Raw genomic sequence first — 21,369 nt, 5'->3', positions numbered from 1 at the left:
GAATTCAAGAAGTTGAAATCATATTACAAGTTCCTGGGTAAGGTAGCAGGTGGTTTTAGTGAATCCAGAGGGAAAAATCTAAGTAAAATACATTGTTTAAAAATAGCTAAACAAAAGTCTTGGGAAGAATATAGGAGATATATATCACAAGGCATGATATAGTCTTGGAGTAATTACTTTGAAAAATTGTAAAATAAGTAAGCAGAGAACAGAATAATGATAGAAAAATATTCAGGAGAAATACAATCAGGTGTACATATTATTGTATATGGTAAAAAAAAAGCCATCAAAATCCCGAAATGTCGAAATGGAGTAGTGTTCAACCAGAAATTAAGGTGCTTAACACGTTTGCTGCCAAACATGAGTTAGCCCTTAGTATAATTACCTTAATTTGGACCCTTGGATTCTGAATAAAGTGGAGAGCACGTCTGGGGGCTTGGTAGAAGGGAAATAATTTGAACTAAAATACAGTATATTATATATGTGCCTCAGAAGCCAACTACGAATATACTCGTATGTCGATTACCAACCTCCTATGCCAAGTGTGAGTTAATTCATAGTATAACACGTAATTTGTAAATCAATTTAAAACTAATAAAATCAATGAAAATAAAAACCAATCAATAAAATAAAAAAAAAAAACAATAAAATAAAAAACATTTTATTCAAATTGAGAATGGTACATTTTAAAACAATTTTCCACACACAATGGTGGTTTTTCCTGGCAAACAGGACAATAATAATGTGTTTCGTGTTGTTGTTTGTTTCGTGTACACACACGGCATGGCTTTGTCGGGCGATTCTTTTTTTCTGTTGGTGGTAAAATTTCCAAATAATGAAAATCCTGATTCCCCCTGATATTCTCTAATGCTGTAAGCTCATCCATTCCAACAAAAACTGAGATAAACTGATCTCTAAATTTTAACGCAGTCATTGCATTTCCAGTAATCGTGTTATAAAATTTATGCGCATTTTGAATGTATACCTCAAAAATGCGTATTGCCAATTTCTTTGGCCATCTAATTGTCTTTCGTAAGGTGGAATAGTAAGAAAGCATTTGATCAGAAAGATTGGTGCCTGACATACCCAAATTATAATCCCTAACGATATTTGGTTTTAATTGAAATTTACCATTCCGATTTTGCGCTTCAACCATTTCAAATTTGTGCATATTTGAAATGGAAAGAACTTCCCTCTTATCCTTCCATCTGCTGACTACAACAGGACCTCTTCTTTGCCAGACAAATTTCCCTTTCTTTAGTTTCTTCTGAATAACATCTGGTGGATTGTTTTTCCTATTATTTCTCAGTTCCACAAACATATGTTTTTCTGTTGGTAAGCAATTCCGTCAGAGCTACAGAATTATAAAAATTGTCCAGATGCAATTCATAACCTTTGTCTAAATATTCTTCCATTAAGTGGAATACAATATCATATGCGTGACCCATTTTCGCTAAAGAGGATTCAGATTTTCCTGTATAAATTTTTATTTTTATCACCAATCCATTCGATTCACATAGTTCATAGAATTTCATGCCATATTTATGTTTTTTGTTTTTTATGTATTGCCGAAATGTCAGTCTACCGCGCCACAACACCATTGACTCATCAATACATAACTTTCTGTCTGGTGTGTAGCTATTTCGCATTACACTATTAAAATGATCTAGGACTGGTCTTAATTTGTGGAATTTATCATTAGCTGCTTGGGAATTATCTGCAAAATACAAATGACGCAATAAAATTTGAAATCGATTTCAGCTCATTTTAGAGCACCAAAATGGCAAATTGTAAAGTTGATTTGTACTCCAATAATGCTCAATAGACGGTAAATTACAAGGACCCATATGAAGTAAAAGTCCAAGAAATAATTTTATTTCAGGTAGGTCTGTTGCTTTCCAGTTTGAAATTCTTTGACTGTTTTGATCTGTGCTCGGCTTTACTCAATATTTTGTAAAGCATATAAATTGGTTTGTTCTACTAAAATTGTGAGAAAATCTTCAGAAAAGTTCAACTAACCTTTTGATACTGAAATTTCCAGTGTCAATTTTAAAACCTGCAACAAAGTCAAATTGTGGGGCTCTTCTTCTGAATTTTCCCAATAAGTAGATGTTGATGTATTTGGCTGGATGCTAACTTCATCTTCAAAAGTTTCTTCATCATCTGAGTCACCACTAGAGTTGTCTGTAGGATCATCTTCGGAATTGGAACCAAATATTTCATGAAATTCATCATCGCTCATATTAGCAAAAGCTTCTACTTCTATATCAGTAAGTTTTCTTTACTGGCCATGGTGAAATTGAAGGTTCTTAGAGACTAGAAACTAAAACTAGACAAGACGCAATAAACACCGTCGTCAGCGCATGTAATATATAGATGGAAGTGATACGAGATTACTCGTAGTTGGCCTATGAAACAAAATTCTTTCTGATAAGCAGGCTACGAGATTACTCATAGTGACCTTGAAAACGCGAAAGTGCTTGGCATGTGGGAACAAACTATGCCTGAGGAGCGAGGCAGCGAATGTGTTAAGGAATCAAAGCTGTATAACTGAGAGGAGACCTCCATATAGGTCTTTAAAGGATTGCAGAAAACCGACCTGGCTTCTGACTTAATGTCCAGTCCTCACCTTCTCATGGTGGATCCTGTTAGGTATCCTGGATATTGAGTAAATGAGGATGAGCTGACAATTTGGGATTAAGCCGACCAAATTGTATTCTTATTGGCTTAAACGACAATGTAAAATGATGGTAAAACATGACAGAATTTTTTGCTGGCTGAGGCATTCCCTGGTTAAACAAGATCCCCATTGTTTTGCAAGGGAACCAGGGTAAACAGTGAAAAGTCGGCTACTGGAACAAATCCTGAAACACATCACAACTCAATATCACCAGAGTTAAAGATCAGCACTATCAACATATGAAGCCTGAATGGCAAAGAAATGGAGCTAGCTGAGGAATTAGATAAGTAATAAATTCCAAGCAATAAATAAAAAATGTTATATTTAGGCAATGATAATCAAGGAAAAGGAGTAGCCATAGTATTCAACACTAAACACGAGGCTAATCTTCTTGAATGGCAGGCAGTCTAAGTAGAGTCATGTGGGCAAATATGAGAATGGGGAACCGGACAATGAGACTTATTTGTGCCTATGGTCCCACAGAAGGTTCTACTAATGAGAAGTGGAGGAATTTTTTGAGGCATTAGAGAAAGCAACTGACACAATGAAAAGAGAAAAGTTGGTCCTTGGGGATCTAAATAGCAGAGTAGGAAATGATTATGAGACATACAAAAATATTTTGGGAAAATTTGGAGAAAAGGGCAAAGCTATTAATAATGGCAATTACCTGTTGGATTTCTGCTCAGGACATGGACTGGTTATTACTAACACCATGTTCCAACATAAAAATGTGCACAAATTCACATGGAGAGAAGACACAAGGAATAAGAAAAGTCTCATTGACTATGTTATGGTTGAAAGTGATGTTTTCTACCTGGTGCAGGACACCAGAGTGTACAGAGGATTTGAAATTGGAAGTGATCACTATTTAGTTTTGAGCAGGATAAAATCGAATTTCATATTGAAAAGAATAACATGTAAGAAAGTTTTAAAGCGAATAAAAGTTGAGCAGCTCTCAGATGTGAACTGTAGACTAAAATACACAAAAATTATTAAACAAAAAATGAAAGAGTTTGAGAACAGGAACCAAACCTTGGAGATTCAGTGGCAAGCCTTAAAGAAAACCCTGATTGATTCAGCCAGAGTGGCATGTGGTGAGGTTGTCCGCAAGGATAGAAAAATCAGAACTCCATGGTGAATACAAGAAGTTAAAGATGCAGTGAAGGAAAAGAGGAAAACATCAAAAGTTCTTGGCAAATAAGTCAACTTGTGCTCTTAGAGAATACAGAGACAAATATAAGAAAGCTGAACACTGTGTAAAACTAGCTAAACAAATGTCATGGGAGGACTTTGGCAAGAACATAGAAAATAAATATCAAGAAAGTGGTAAGATATTCTGGAAGTTGTTGAAGAAGCTTAGAAATGGAGGAAAGAGTGTTGTAAAACGAGTTAGAGATGATAAAGGTGACATGAAAACAGGAGTAAAAGATATCCTTGATATCTTTTACTCCCGTTTCGAAGTCATTACCTTGGAGTAATGACTTCGAAAAATTGCTAACTGAAACAATCAGTGATAGCACAGTGGTAAAAAACACTCAACAGGCATACAGTCAGGAATACATATTCATACCTGAAGTAGGAAAAAAGTCATCAAAGGCCTGAAATGTGGAAAGGCGGCAGTAGTAGATGATATTCGGCCAGGAATGCTGAAGTATGGTGGTATAAAAGTCTTACAGTGGATGCACTGCATAGTTCAGAAAGCCTGGACATTGGGACAAATTCCCAATGATTGGAGTAGAACTCTCATAGTACCGATATATAAAAAGGGAAATAAAACTGAATGTGAGAATTACAGAGGCATTTCATTGCTGATTGTTCTTGGTAAGATATATGCAAGTATACTTGAGAAACGGTTGAGAAGAATTGTGGAAGAAAAGCTTGGTGAAGAACAAGCTGGATTAAGGCCAAATAGAGGCTGTCAGGATCAGATCTTCATTTTACAACAAATAGTTGAGAAAGCATGGAAATATAACAAAGATCTATACTTTTTGTCGATCTGGAAAAGGCATATGACAAGGTTCCAAGAGAGAAGCTATTCAATACGCTACAGTTATATGGTGTCAATGGAGCATTATATCAAGCAAAAGCAATACTTGGTATTTATTTGAGTTGTAAGTCAGCAGTTAGAATTGAACGAAGTACAGGAAGATGGTTTAATGTTAAATCTGGTGTCAGACAAGGATGTTCATTATCCCTTCTGTTATTCATTATCTATATGGATCACATTATGAAGAAAGTGGTATTAAACATGATATCAAAATTGGAGATGTTAATGGCAGCTGTTTGCTTTATGCAGATGATGTTATACTTCTAAATAAATCTGCTACAAGTGTGCAAGATTCCTTGACTGAATTGAATAACTGTTGTAATAGATATGGTATGAAGGTCAGCAATAAAAAGACAACAACAATGAAAATAGGCAGAATCGTTGTAAATGTCAACTGCGTTTTGAACGGAGAACCTGTGGAACATATAAAACATTTCAGCTACTTAGGCACAATTTTTAGTGAAGATGGTAAATTAAATATGGAAATACACAACAGAATTCGCAAAGCTGGTATGGTAGGAAGTCAATTGAATAAATTCATATGGTATAAGAGAGAAATTAGTCGGAACACTAAATTAGCTGTTTACATGACAGTGTTCAAACCAGTCTTAACTTATGGATCTGAGAGCTGAGTCAGAAGTAAAACACTTGACCAAAGACTAGAGACCCCCAGATATGAGAGTCCTGAGAAAGATTAGAGGCATGAACAGATGGCATCAATGGCAATATCATATTAAAAACCAGAATATTAGGAAAGAACTTGACATTGTCAGCATCCAGGAATGCATTAGCAGAGCTAATCTCAGGCGGTATGGTCATTTAAATAGAATGGGCGAGGATAGATTAGCAAAACAAGTGTTCTCTGCAAGGTTGGCAGGAAAACGACCCAGAGGAAGACCAAGATATAGGTGAATTGATACTGTACAAAGTGCCTTAGACAATAGAAATATAAGATCTGATAATGTTGGAGTCTTCGCAAGTAACAGACTGATTTGGAGGAAAATTGTAAATAGGAAGTTAGTAATTATATAAATTTTTCATGTAGTACTATCATATCCTGTACATGGCAGGAATACGATGATGATATTGAACTAAATCAGAGAAGCACAAAGGAATCTTTCAACTGTGTGTCTTAAGAAAGATTTATGTATGTATACATGAAAAGAAGTTAAGAAAAATTGTGGAAAAGTTGGGTTTAGGCTGAGTAAGAGTTCTTAGGACTAGATTTTTACTCTACAACATACAGTCCAAAATCATTGGACTATAGCAAGATATATATTAAATTTTGTAGATCTTGAAAATATGTGATAAGGTGCCAAGATAAAAATCTTTTTAACATGCTATAAATGTATGGTGGAAATGGGTCTTTAAGCAGAGCTATATGTAATCTATACTTAAAGTCAGTTAGTTAAAGAATGTACAAGAAGATGGTTTGTTTTAAAATCAGCTGAAATGCAAGGATGCACGTTACCTCCACAGTTATTCATCATCTGTAGATCACATATTGAAGGAAAGCAGCATTAAATCTAATATTAATCTGTTGAATCATTAATGGGCTGGGAATGTTCTCTCTCTCTCTCTCTCTCTCTGTATATATATATATATATACAGGGTGTTCGGGATAAATTTGACATATTTATAATTAATTATATTTTTCCGTAAGTTACATGTATTAACACACACTTCTCTTCATTTAAAAGTTTGGACCCTTCTTCATTCACATACAAGATGTCAGAAAGGATGGATAGCTGGAACCCACCTGAATCATGGAAGAGAATAACTTGTATCATGATGATTCGTGCCCGCCATCAAAATAAGGATATTACGACTGCTGCCCAATGCTCCCTGAATACAGTAAAAACAATCAGGCATGAACTAGAGACTTGCAATGGTGACTACGAGGATGTAGCAAGAAGAAAGATCCCTAGCAGACGATCTGATTGCGTTCGTACAGCAGAATTCCTCGCAAATCTGCAGGAACAGGTGTTGAAGAACCCTGGCATTGGAATTCGGGCTTTGTTCGTGGAGTTGCTAACTGTAGTCAAGCCCTGGATAACAAGGGTAGGCAATGGTAGGCCGTATGTATGGCAGCAGGATTCGGCCCCTTGCCACACCTCTGGGAAAAGTCAAAAATGGTTGTCTGAAAATTTCTACGACTTCACCAGTCCAAATGTTTGGCCTCCAAACTCCCCAGACCTTAACCCCATGGATTATTTTGTATGGGGCGCAGTTGAAAAAGACACCAATCACACTTCCAGTAATACAAAAGCCCAGTTAATGGATAAAATTAAAACAGTTTTTGCGGCCCTTCCCAGGGAGACTGTAGCATCAGCTTGTTCGAGGTTCCGAAGCAGAATTGAAGCTGTGATCGATGCTAATGGTGGTTATTTTGAGTAAATCTTGTTGATAGTATTGTAATTAACTCTGCCTGTAATGTTTTTTTGTCAATTCATTAAATTTAATAGATACAAAGAAGATTTTCTTTTTCCTTACGAAACTGTCAAATTTATCCCGAACACCCTGTACATATACATACATGTGTATATGCATATGTGTATATATTTTCCCAATTCTGCCGTCCTCTGGTTTCTGCAAACGAGGCTCTGGTGATATACCATATTTTCCTGTGCATAAGACGCACCCAAGAAATTTAATACAATTTTCTGGAAAAAACCTAAACTTTTAAGCCTGATTTTAAAAAAAATGGATAAAATAATAGTTAATTTTTAATAGTAAACTGACCTTTCAGAAACCTGCAAAACCCATGTCACTGTCATCTGACTTCTCTATCATCATTAATTTCTTCTCTTTCTTTCTTGTTCTTCATCATCATCATCTTCATGCAAGAAATGATCTTCACTTCCATCAAGGGTGTTGCTAATTCCACATTTCAAGAAAGATTTAACAATAGTTTGTTCATTCATTTTTGACCATGATGTCTTAACCCACTCGCACACTTGAGAGTTTGATGGCCGTTTCAGGGCACCTTTTGGTGTTAGCTGATGTACCCGCATTCATCATCCACTTGTTCCACTCTTCTCTCATAAAGACTTTAAAGGGTTTGTTTAAAGATACATCAAGTGGCTGCAGTTGTGATGTAAATCCTTCAGCTTCCCTATTCCCGTGTTTCTTCTGCATATTTTACAACTGTCAATTTATAACTTGAAGTATATGAATGTCACCTGTTTTTTTCCATCACTAAAATCTACGGGGAAATATCAAACTGAACACAAAATATCTCAACACGTCAACTCAATACTGATAAACATTGGTAGCTGATTACTCGGATAAGATATTATGAAACTTGAATAGGGACTCCCCGTTCTTAGCCAATGACATGCTAGAAGTCATGTGAAGGTCACGCATCAATTTGATTGCACCATTAACCACCTACAAAGATCTTGGAACTTAAAAGGGAGTGCGTATGACTTTGAAAAGAGGAAACAATCTTTATCTTCATTATATAAGATGCACCCCATTTTTAAGATGAATTTTTAAGGTAAAAAAGTGCGTCTTATACACCGGAAAAGACGGTATTTCCATTTTATAAGCATATCATCTAATTGTTTACATATGCATGCAGCCACTGCTGTGTTGTGGATTTTATGATTCCTTGTGAGAGGTTTGTGTATTAATCAAAAGAAGAGAGAGAGATAATGGTCAACCATCAAACTATCATCCCACTGACCTCCCATCAGTATTTTCAGAAATAATGGTAAATGTCATTAATGTAAAGGCCTACTACTTCACTATTTGGAGACTTAACAGTTAATCAGTGATGATCATTATGGATTTCACCACTCTTATACCTTGCTAGATACCCTAGCTAAGTCTTATCCACCTTTGGACACAAGCCATGGAGGTTCAAAGAAACTCATGTAGTCACTTTTGATTTTTCCAGGACACTGGCATCCTGGTTTTCTTCAAATTACCATCTTATGATTCTCTCTCTCCTGCCTTTTGTGATTGAATTGCTTGCTTCTTTCTCTCTGCTCATTCATTGCATTTCATGGTGATAATTTCATATTATCAGATTTTTCCCATTAATGCCTGATTCCCCCCCCCCCCACCCATCTGTGCCCTACTTTCACCCGCATTCTTCCTCTTGTACCTCAAATCCTATTCATGTTTGCTGATGACAGTACTCTCTGTTCTTCTACATTCAGTAAACTGCTTAAACGATTTAAGGGCTTCAAGATCTTCTGTACAATTCTGTAAAAATTGATCTTGCTGTTCTCATTTTGGGAAAATTATCTAGTGAATTTTAATGCTGTCAAAACAGTTCTGTCTTATATCTCATAATAAGGCAGGATCGTGTTTTGACAAGCAGCTTGAACTTTATTCCCCCCCCTTCTTTTTCTTTTGATAATATTCTGATTGCTAGTCAAGATCAGTTTACTGTTCTTGCATTTTCTTTTACACCTAGCCAATCCTGGGACCATCACATCAGTAGCTTTCTCATCCTCCAAAACGTTTACCTCACACAAGACACTAATGTGCTACAGGTTCTATTACCTCTTGTATGTGTGTAAAGGAGGGGGGGGGGGGGAAATTGTTATCTTCCTTCCAAAAAGCTGTTTCTTGTCTGCACATTACTTAGCACTGCATAAATCCCAAATCCATCCATTCTTCGGATACTGTTCTCACATTTTGAATAGTGCACTAAAAACCTTCCTCATAATGCTTGATTATATCCAGAAGAGAGCAGTCCACTTAACAGGTGGTTCATCTCTCACAACAGTCACATTCTCATAGACTGTGTTTTTTCATTATGTCTTTTTATAGGTATTTTCATTGAATTTGCCTCCAGTGTTCTTCCATTTTCCTCTAATAATATAAGAACACGAGTAGTCACTGGTTAGCATCAATATTCATTTTAGGTCAAAACTTAAAGCAACTTCCCATCTTTCATTCTGTTTTCCTCAGTTCTTTAAAACAGTTTTTGTCACACAATTTTCTTCAAAGACTACAAAGCCTCCAGGGAACCAGAGCAAACAGCGAAAAGTCAGCTACTGGAACAAATCCTGAAACCCACTCCAACTCAACAACGCCAGAGTTCAAGATTGGTACTATCAACATAAGAAGCCAGAATGGCAAAGAAATCGAGCTAGCTGAGGAATTGGATAAGTACCAGATCGACATAATAGAGCGGACTGAAACAAAAAAGGCAAGAACTGGTGAGATCTTTCTGAGCAATAAATACAAAATGTTATATTCAGGGGCAATGACAATCAAGGAAAACAAGGAGTAGCTATAGTATTCAACATTAAATACAAGGCTAATCTCCTTGAATGGCAGGCAGTCTCAAGTAGAGTTATGTGGGCAAATATCAGAATTTTGAACTGGAGAATGAGACCATAGGCACAAATATGGTCCCAGAAGATTCTACTAAGGCAGAAATGGAGGACTTTTTTGAGGCTTTAGAGAAAGCAACTGACACATTGAAAAAGGAAAAGTTGGTTCTTGTTGGGGATCTAAATAGCAGAGTAGGAAATGATTGTCAGACATACAAAAATATTTTGGGAAAATTTGGAGAAAGGAGCAAAGCTAATAATAATGGCAAATACCTGTTGGATTTCTGCTCAGGACATGGACTGGTTATTACTAACACCATGTTCCAACATAAAAATGTGCACAAATTCACATGGAGAGAAGACACAAGAAATAAGAAAAGTTTCATTGACTATGTTATTGTTCACAGGGATGTTTTCTCTCTGGTGCAGGACACTAGAGTGTACAGAGCATTTGAAATTGGAAGTGATCACCATTTAGTCTTGAGCAGGATAAAATTAAATTTCATATTGAAAAGAAGAACATGTAAGAAAGTTTTAAAGTGCATAAAAGTTGAACAGCTCTCAGACATGAACTGTTGACTAAAATAACAAACATTATTCAAGAAAAAATGAAAGAGTTTGAGAACCAGAACCAAACCTTGGAGATTCAATGGCAGGCTCTGAAGGAAACATTGATTAAATCAATGAGAGGGCCATGTGGTGAGTTTGCATGCAAGGATAGAAAAATTAGAACTCCATATTGGACACAGTAAAAGAGGCAGTGAAGGAAAAGAAGAAAACATATCACAAGTTCCTGGCAAATAAGTCAGCCTGTGCTCTTAGGGAATACAGAGACAAATGTAAGCTAAACACTGTGTAAAACTAGATAAACAAAAGTCATGTGAGGACTTTGGCAAGAACATAGAAAATAAATATCAAGAAGGTGGTAAAATATTCTGGAGATTGTTGAAGAAGCTTAGAAATGGAGGAAAGAGTGTTGTAAAAGGACTTAGAGATGATAAAGGTGACATGAAAACAGGAGTAAAAGATATCCTTGAAGTATGGAGTAATTACTTCGAAAAATTGCTAAATGAAACAAGCAACGATAGCACAGTGGTAAAAAACACTCAACAGGCATACAGCCAGGAATACTTATTCATACCTGAAGTAGAAAAAGTCTTCAAAGACCTGAAATGTGGAAAGGCAGCAGGAGTAGATGATATTTGGTCAGGAATTCTGAAGTATAGTGGTATAAAAGTCTTACAGTGGCTTCACTGCATTGTTCAGAAAGCCTGGACAGAGGGACAAATTCCCAATGATTGGAGTAGAGCTCCCATAGTACCCACATATAAAAAGAAAATAAAAACTGAATGTGAGAATTACAGAGATATTTCCCTACTGAGTGTTCCTAGAAAAATTTATGCAAGTATACTTGAGAAACGGTTGAGAAGAATTGTGGAAGAAAAGCTTGGTGAAGAACAAGCTGCATTCAGGCCAAATAGAGGCTGTTCAGGATCAAATCTTCACTTTACGACAATTAGTTGAGAAAGCATGGAAATATAACAAAGATCTATACTTTTTGTCGATCTGGAAAAGGCATATGACAAGGTGCCAAAAGAGATATTATTCAAAACTCGACAGTTATATTGTGTTAATGGGGCATTATATCAAGCAATACCTAGTCTTTATTTTAGTTGTAAGTCAGCAGTTAGAATTGAAGGAAGTACAGGAAGGTGGTTTAATGTTAAATCTGGTGTGAGACAAGGATGTACATTATCCCCTCTGTTATTCATTATCTATATGGATCACATTATGAAGGAAAGTGGTATTAAACCTGATATCAAAATTGGAGATTTTAATCTCAGCTCTTTGCTTTATGTGGATGATGTTATACTTCTAAATAAATCTGTTACAACTCTGCAAGATTCCCTGACTAAATTGAATAACTATTGTAATCCAGTTGAACTGTTGTAGATATGGTATGAAGGTCAGCATTAAAAAGACAATGAAGATAGGCAGAAACATTGAAAATATCAACTGCATTGTGAATGGAGAACCTATAGAACAAGTAAAACATTTCAGCTACTTAGGCACGATTTTTAGCAAAGATGGTAAATTAAATTTGGAAATAGACAACAGAATCATCAAAGCTGGTATGGTAGGAAGTCAACTGAATAAATTTATATGGAATAAGAGAGAAATTATCCAAAACACTAAATTAGTTGTATACAAGACAGTGTTCAAACCAATTTTAACTTATGGATCTGAGAGCTGGTTTTCGAAGTAAAACACTTGGCCAAAGAGACCACAGGTATGAGAGTCCTTAGAAAGATTAGGGGCATGAACAGATGGCATCAATGGCAATATCATATTAAAAACAAGGATATTTGGAAAGAACTTGATATTGTCAGCATCCAGGAATGCATTAGCAGAGCTAATATGAGGTGGTATAGTCACTTATGCAGAATGGTAGAGGAAAGCTTAGCAAAAAGAAATGTTTTCTGCCAGGTTGCCAGGAAAAAGACCTAGAGGGAAGACCAAGATATAGGTGGATTGATACAGTAAAACATGTCTTAGAAGACAGAAATATAAGACCTTCTAATATTGGAGTCTACATGTAACAGACTGATTTGGAGGAAAATTATAGATTCTTTCTTTTTCTCTAATCATTTGCCATTTGCCCCCGCACAACACTATTATGTTATAGGTCTTATGTCGTCTTGTGTATGAGGGTTGAAAAAGAAAGAAAGAGAGATTGAGATTAAAATAAATTCTTTGATTTATGCAAATCATGTTTTACTGTTATACTTCTAAGTAAATATAATGTAAGGCTTCAGGACTTTTTGACTGAATTGAATAACTGCTGTAACAAATTTGTTATAAAAATGAGCAGTTAAAATAAAAAAGCTATGAAAATAGAATCAAACATCAATGCATTGTTATTGGAAAGCTTATATACAACTAAAAAAGTTCAGCTGTTTTGCCAATTTTTAATGAAAATGGCCATTTTAATATGGAAATAGAGCATAGGATAAGGAAAGGTAGTATGGCAGGGAGCCAGTTGAATAAATTTATTGGAAAAATTAGCCAAAGCACTAAACTAGCAGTATATAAGACTGTTCAAATGAATTTAAATTAGAGATATGAAAATTGGGTTAGAAATAAAACAGTTAATCGAAGATTCCACCAATTGAGAGTTTCATGGAAAATTAGAAGATTGAACAGATTACCTCAGAGGATGAATAATTAAATATGAAGGTATTAGAAAGGAATTTGGCATTATTGCCATTCAAAAATGGATAAGCAGAGAAAATCTATGTGATATGATTAACTAAAACTAATTAATTAAACTGATTAACTGAAAACTAACTAATTATCAATCTGGTGAACGCAACATTGAGCTCACTGTTACATTTTCACTAAATTAAGAAACGCAGGTGTATGAGGCCGAGGTATTAGAGCTGTTGCACAATCTGAATAAGAATTCAGCAATAGGGACTGATGGAATATCAGCACATGCACTAAAAGAGTGTTCAGCTGAATTGGCCATTCCTTTGACCAAAATATTTAATATGAATCTCAGAACAAGGGGGGATTCCACAGGAATGGAAGGAATGTATGGTAATTCCATTGCACAAGGGTGATGCAAAGACTGATGTATCCAACTATTGACCAATTAGTATCTCAGGAGTGGTGGTGGTGGTGAAGATTTTGGAAAAATTGGTTAGGGCCCAGATTCAGAAATGGGTTGACAGTGAATTTCTACTTTGCAATGAACAACATGGGTTTACTAAGGGAAGGTCATGTTTTAGCAACTTGCTCACATTCTATACCAATGTTACCATTGAACTAGACAAGGGGAATGGGAATGGATACACCATGATACTTTTTGGATTTTGCTAAGGCTTTTGACAGAATACAGCATGGCAGACTGCTGCATAAATTGGAGAAAATGGGTTTGCGTTATACAATATTAGCATGGATAAGAGGATCGCTGACTGACAGATATCAAAAAGTGGTATACTGGGGGATCTGAGTCTGCAAGGTTTAAGGTAAGTGGTGTACCACAAGGATCAGTGCTTGGTCCACTGTTATTCAATCTGTACATAATGATATTGGGAAGGATTTGACAAGCGACATACAGTTATTTGCTGATGATGCAAAGATAGGTAGGGTAATCAGGAATTCTGCTGATATGTATGCAGTCTTTGCAGAATGATTTGAATAGGCTGGAATTGTGGTGCCATGGGAAAATGGGTGTCAGTTCAATGTCAGGAAATGTAAAGTCATTAACTTTGGCATGATTAGATATCCAGTGTTATTGTATTGGTGTCATTAGGCTAGAAGAAACTGATGAGGCTAGGGATCTTGGAGTGTTAATAGATAGGAAGTTCAAGTTTAGGGGCCATGTGGCAAAGATTGCAAATACAACTTAAAGATAATTGCAATGCTGAAACAAACGTTCACATGTAAAGATAAGGATGTTATTTTGCCTCTTTACAAGGCCTTGATAAGACCTCACTTGGACTATTGTGTGCAGGTCTGGTCTCCTGGTTTCCATTGTGATTCTGATATATTAGAGAGAATACAAAGGAGAGTGTTAAAAATGATATCAGGATTATGGAACACTGATTATGAAGACAGATTGAGAATTTGTAGACTGCAGACACTAGCAAACAGGAGAAAGAGGGGTGATATGATTGAGACTCACAAACTTTTGAAAGGGTCATACAGGATTTCAATTGATGGAATTTTTCAATTTATGGAGGGTGGGGAAAGGACGAGAGGGTATCCTTGGAAGCTGAGAAGTCCTCCAGGAAGGTGTGAGGGCTAGATTTTTCTCTCAGAGGGTGGTGCGTGATTGGATGTTATGAGTGCCAGCAGTGTGAATGAATGAATTCAAGAATAAGTATGCTGGTGTGTGTAGTATGTGGCCTCCCTCGATGAGTCTCTGACTCCCTGGAGGTATCTCTTAATAATAATAATAAAAGAATGGGTGTTAAAAGATTGGTAAAACAGAGTTGAAGCCATTGTAGTTAGGAAAAAATACTCCCAGAAAGGCAAAGATCTTGGTAGAATGATGTCATTAGGAGCTCCTTTGAAGGATTATGAAAATCGACCATATTGGACACTTTATAAATAAAGGTTAATGTACAACTAGTAATGAAATGTTATGTTTGATTAATGTAGTATCCTTTCAACCCCTTGAGGATACTGCCAGGAAACGATTCTAAACAGCATTAATGTGATTAGGTAATCATAAAAAGAAAGAAAAAATGCATTGTATTCTTTTCTCTGAATAATTTATTTTGCATTAAATTTAGGTTATCATAGTACCAAATTTATTTATGATACATATAGAAAAAAACAAAGAAATTAACTTTTGTTTATTATTGACATTATACATTTCAGATTACTCATGCTAATATCATTGTGTACAGTTATCATTATCTTTTGGATCCAAAGATAGCAGATCTTGTTTCGAAAGAACTAGCTAGAAATTCTGTTGTTGTTTTTGATGAGGCCCATAATATAGGTGAGATTTTGATCATTCCTGAAAATAAATTTACTCTACTTAGTATTAAAAAAAAAGTATAAAAAAATTTTGTATTTTGTTAATTTATCACATATGGTAATGCTTGTTTGTTATTAAAAACAGGTTATTTTTTAAAAAAAGATGTAGAACCATATTCCTCATAGACCAGGAATTTCCCAGTAACTTTTTTGTTGTATTTGTTGAACAACAAAAAAAATTTGTTGCCTGTGGATTGATCATGAACACACTTACTGGGATTTTTAATTAGGTGTGATTTCCTAGTAAATATATATAATTCATTCAGATATATTTACAAGTTTCTTAATTAAGTTGTATATTATTACTAAAATCTATATATCATTTTTTTCTGATGATATACACCCTCTGTCCAAAATGAAACTGAACTTTTCGAAAATAGAAGAAACTAGTGGCATCATCTGTTTTATCTTTTTGTTGTCGAAAGCGGCAAACTTCATTAGTGTTGTGTCAACTGTTTATGATATTTGTTTCATTAGAAGCTGAGTTATAGTGCCAAGAGTGACAGTGTGTTTTGACGAACGGTCAGAAAATGAGTTTCAGACAGAGAGCTATGATTGACTTTTGTGTTAAACTTGGTAAATGTTTTACCGAAATGCATCAAATGCTCCAAAAAGCATACGGTGATGAATGCTTATCCCGTACTCAAGTTTACGAGTGGTTTAAGTGATTTCAAAGTGTTCGTGAGCTTGAGGATGATGAAAAGCCAGGCCATCCATAAACTAGACTGAGCAAAGTTAACATCCAAAAAGTGCGTGATTTCATCAAAGAAAACCTGAAATCGTCCGTGAGATTGATTGAAGATGAATTGGAGATTCCAAAATCAACTGTGCACAACATTTTGACCAAGAGTTTGGGCATTCTCAAATTGAATTTGCGATTTGTTTCCCACAAGTTGACCGACAACCAAAAAATGTATCGAATTGAACACTGTAAGGATCTCATTAAAACCGCTCATAAGGACTCAAACTTCCTTGAAATGATTGTCACTGGTGGCGTTTTGAGTATAAGCCCAAAACAAAGCACCAGAGTGCTGAGTGGAGACTGCCAGAAGAGAGGCATCCGAAAAAAAGTCACTTGGAGAAGTCAAAAGTAAAGACAATGCTGATTTGTTTCTACGATTGCAAGGGCATTATCCACAAAGAATTCGTTCCGCCTGGCCATGCGGTCAATGGTGAGTTTTATGTCGAAGTTTTGAAGCAATTGATAGCAGGAATTTGTCGTGTACGGCATGAATATCATGATGCAAGCAGCTGGTCACTTTTGCACGATAATGCTCCATCTCATCATTCGAACGTTGTGAGACAGTTTTTGAACAAAAATCAAGTTTGTGTGTTGGAAAAGAGAAAGAAGAAGGAGAAATAAGTCACCCTGTGACTTCTTTCTCTTCCCCACTTCATTTGCCGATGAAAGGAAAGTGATACGACACCATTGAAAACGTTCAGGCGACAGTAACAACGATCCTCAACAGTATCCCAAAAACCGATATAAAAAAACTCATTTAACGAATTAATTGATCGATACAGCATGCCAAACGCTGTATTGAAGCTGAGGGAGAGTATATTGATTGCAATAAATGATTTGAATAATTATAATTTGCCTGTGTTTTATTTTCTATCAAAAGTTCGGTTTCTTTCTGAACAGAGGGTGCATGATGTCTGAAGAAATTCTTGTGTGCTCAACATATTTATTAAGGTTGCCTGCTTTAGGTTCAAAGCTAGATGGCTAGGAGGAGACTCCACATAGCCCTTAAGGAATGTGGTGAACTAACTAGGGCTTCTGTCCTAATGTAAATCCTTACTTCACATAGTGCAGTAAGGAATAGTAATTATTTACCTGAAAACTGAATGAACAAGCATGGGCTGGCAATTTGGGACTTTTGCTGATCACCTGGTATTCTGCATTAGCTTAAACTAAAACAAAATCATGGTACAACATGATGAAATTTCATGCTGGCTGAGGCCCTTGCCTGTTCAAACAAGCTTCTTACTATTTTCACCAGGGAACCAGTGCAAAAAGTGAAATCCCAAATGTGAGAGCAGTATTCCAAATGGAGAACAATTTTGTCCTCTTTCCACTCTTTTAGAACTTGGGCAAATCTAAGGCTCATGTTAAAAAATGTACATGGAGGAGCATTCCCTCAAGACATATGGTGATATTCCATGAAGTCCCATGCATGGCCTTATTGACATTGTTGACTCAATTCCTCATACATCTCCTGCCCATTCAGCATCAGTGGCTCCTCCTTCCTCTCCCACTTCTGTCAGGGTCTGCAATTACTCTCGAGAGGATGAAATACTTTTATGAATTGTTCATTTAACATCTCTACTATATCTTCCTCAATGGTTATCATTCTACCATTCTCTCCAACCAGTATCATCCTTCCTTCTACTGGTCAGATATTGAAAAAACTCTATGATTTCTTTTGGCCTTAACTAAAAGCAAATGTGCAGTAGTTAAGTTTTCTCATTGTACTTCTTGTGCAAGTGGCTATTGCTACCACTCATCTTATGCTACTTTCATAATGTCTTCTTCCAAATTGCATGTTTCATCTCTTCATTCATCCATTTCACACCCAACTTATTTAACCTCTTTTCTTTTAGAATGCATTCAGACATTGCTTCTGCCAGACAGTTCTCAAACAGGTTCCATGCAGCACTGATCTCAACTTTCCTTCCAATTCTTCATTCCATGATATAGCTGCAAGCTGTCTTATGAAATTGTCATAATCACCAGCCTTATAGTTGAAGTCCTCATATGGCTGCCACCACCACCACCCAAGTAATAATTACTTCATGGTCACTTTTATCAACTGGAGGGAGATTTAACATCTCATTTACAATAAAACCCTCTGATGCAAATAAAATCCAAGACCCCTTGTCGATTCTCTGTTACGTGCTGCCTAAGAGAGTTGTTCCTCAATAACCCAAGAAATTCATTTTCTTTGCTCCCAGATGCTATCTCTTCATTCCAATCTATATTACTATAATTAAAATCATCCTTTTCTTATTAGCTAGACTAATTTGCTTATACATTTCCTTTTCACTGCCCTCCATATTATCAGGTCTATAACAAAACTAACTAGATATTTCGTTCTGTCCACCTCTACCTCACCATACTGCTTCAAAACTAGTGCCATTGTTTGCTCCTTTCATCTCCAATGTGATGAGGATTACTCCTCTGCTACTATCAACATCACTCTCGTATTCTGCATATCCTCATGAAAAACATCACATTCACCCATCTCTATTCCTGTCAGAATGTTATCCTCATCCAACCATGTCTCATTTATTCCAACAGTTTATGGGCGAATGTACTCTATTAATGCTACAACACACACACAGATGATGACCCCCCTCCCCCGACCACTCCGCTTCTTCTTTATCACTGAAAGGGGAGAGGGAAACAAACAGACCTGTTTGTTCCCCCCCCCCACACACACACATCCACTCCTCTATTCATCATCCACTCTTCTCACACAGTGTCTCCCTCTCTACCCCAATCTCCCTTTCTCTGTTTGTCTTGTGTTCCTTCTCTCTCATTCTCTTCACTCATGCTACTCACCTTTGCATTCACAAACTTTCTTACCCTGTTTTCCTGTTCATCCATGTCACCTCTACTACCTCTTACTTCCTCAGGTCTTCCATTCGCTTCAGTCATTACTCTTTCTTGCAGTAACTGTTTCTCCAGCCAAATCGCATCAAATTCATTTAAATAAAGACCATATTTTTTATATGGCTCTACCCATCCCTTAAATGCATCTCACACTTGTTCACCATCTCAACTCATTACTATCATACCTGGGCAACATGTTGACTACCTTTCCTACTGCACTGTTATCGTTTACTCTACTTAGCAACCTCCTGATATCCATCCTCACATTTTCCTTATTGCCATCCAGATCATTTATACCTACTAGCACTACAAGTTCTTTCATTTGCTAGTTCCTCATATCTAGTGCTTCAGTCACTTTGCTCAATCTATCCCCTGGAAAGCAAACCTTATGCACTTTCTCATTAACCACACCTCTGATAATTGAATCCCCATACATGATGACTTTCAAATCATTGGACACTTGTATCACAGTGCTATCTTTTATTTCAGCTTTCCTCTCGCTTCCATACGTACATGTTATTATCCTTATTTCACTTTGCAATTGCCTTCTTCTTCACTAACTCTGCTTTCACATCCTCAATTACTTTCTCACTGCTCTTCACTATCTCTAGCAGGTTGGTCACACTTCCATCCTCACTACCTATCATGTTCACTGTCTTGTAATTTGTTGGTTTAACTTCCTCATACCCTATCTTACTGCTACTTTCAGTTACCTCATTTATGCTCTTTCACATTTCTTTCACTATCATTTAAACCCAGAACTCTATTCACTATAACACTTTCAGTTTCACTGCTTTCAGCATTAACTTCTGTTACTTCGTTTTCCCACTTCTGACAAGTCTCTCATTTCTGGCTCATAAAACATCTATGACACACTGTCTCCCCACTCTCACTCTTATACCACAATCCATTTTCTCCCAGCAGTGAATACATAGCATACACACAGTACATTTTAAAAATCTCCCTTGTCAACCTTCCTTGAACAACACCTTTGTTCTCATTCTCATCGGTGCCCTAAATAGCACTATTTATGTATCGTACATGGAATAAATATATTTAAAAAATAAAACATACTCAATCATTTAGTCATATGCAACGATACCTCCACCAGGAATTATCAAAAACATCATTAAACACATATCCAAACAATAACTTATCTGTAAGTTTATATTCATACTGTAACTCCAGTTTGTTATCCTTCGAAGAAATAAATCGAACATGGTCTGTTGTTCAAGTTGTGGAATATGACAGATATGATAATATAAAAAGGGGACAAAAAAACAGGAGTCAACTATGGAATACAAACCACAGAACAACCACAAAAATGCAATCAGGACCAGATCATTCTTTGAAACATCCTCCTTACGTATTTATATTTAAAAATCAAATTTGAATATTGTGGGTTTGGAATAGTGGGGGGAATGTTTACTCAGATACTAAATGCAAGAACTAAGGTGAATTAGTATACAGAAGACTGGCTTTTCTCTGGTTAAAACACAAAACCATCTAAGTGTGGATGCAGGATCGCACAAAAGTTATAGCCAGTAGCCTTGTCAAAGAAACTGAATGCATGACTATTTTAGACATTGTGAGTTTCCTACATTTTGGCCTTTCAGCATCACTTTTGGATTTGTTGGTAATTTCTTTGTAACTATTTTATTACAGGCAGAAAGAAGGATGGAGATTTTAATGAAAGCCAGTTGCATTATGCTTAGGTAATGGATGCGAATTTCAATTGGAATGAAGAATAAATATATCCATACCTATAAGAATTGTTTCACATTTTTATGTCAGCTCTGGAAGAGATATTTGCTCTAGACTAGATCAAATATCTTTTCTTGAGCTGACTTAGACATGTAGCTTTGCCTGATAAAAACACCATGTCAAAGTCTTTTTTAGTCACCAAAAGACTTTTATGATACTTTTTACCTATAGTCTTTTCACATGTACCAATATAGTGATTAAAATCTGCTGAACCTTAGAATACCACTCTCATGTTTATGGTAATGCATCAAAAACCTCTCCACACTGTCTGGTTAACAGATAGCACAGACTTTCTCATATGCATTCTGCTTCAGCCTTATGCCTTTTTTTTTTTTAAATAGCTATTTTAATGGGTGCTGTTTTGCTGAAATGGCTTCCATCATTTCTTTCCTTTTCTTTAAAAACATGAACAGTTTCG

The 21,369-nt window shown here is 36.1% G+C and overlaps 1 protein-coding gene across 3 annotated transcripts in view; it reads left to right on the top strand.

Moving 5' to 3' along the window:
- Positions 1 to 21,369, top strand: part of Xpd (general transcription and DNA repair factor IIH helicase subunit Xpd) — a 475,287-nt gene that overhangs the window by 123,690 nt on the left and 330,228 nt on the right. For all 3 annotated transcript variants that reach the window (XM_090399654.1, XM_090399651.1, XM_090399652.1), the window contains exon 9: positions 15,413 to 15,536. In XM_090399654.1, coding sequence (XP_090255780.1) covers positions 15,413 to 15,536 — 124 coding nt within the window. The remainder of the gene's footprint in view (positions 1 to 15,412; positions 15,537 to 21,369) is intronic.

This window comes from Typopeltis vanoorti, chromosome 10 (assembly GCF_054136105.1).
Source record: "Typopeltis vanoorti isolate ZY-2024b chromosome 10, IOZ_Tvanoo_1.0, whole genome shotgun sequence".
Taxonomy (NCBI): domain Eukaryota; kingdom Metazoa; phylum Arthropoda; class Arachnida; order Uropygi; family Thelyphonidae; genus Typopeltis; species Typopeltis vanoorti.
Note: the sequence above shows the minus strand (reverse complement) of the source record. Positions and strands in the feature narration are given on the sequence as shown.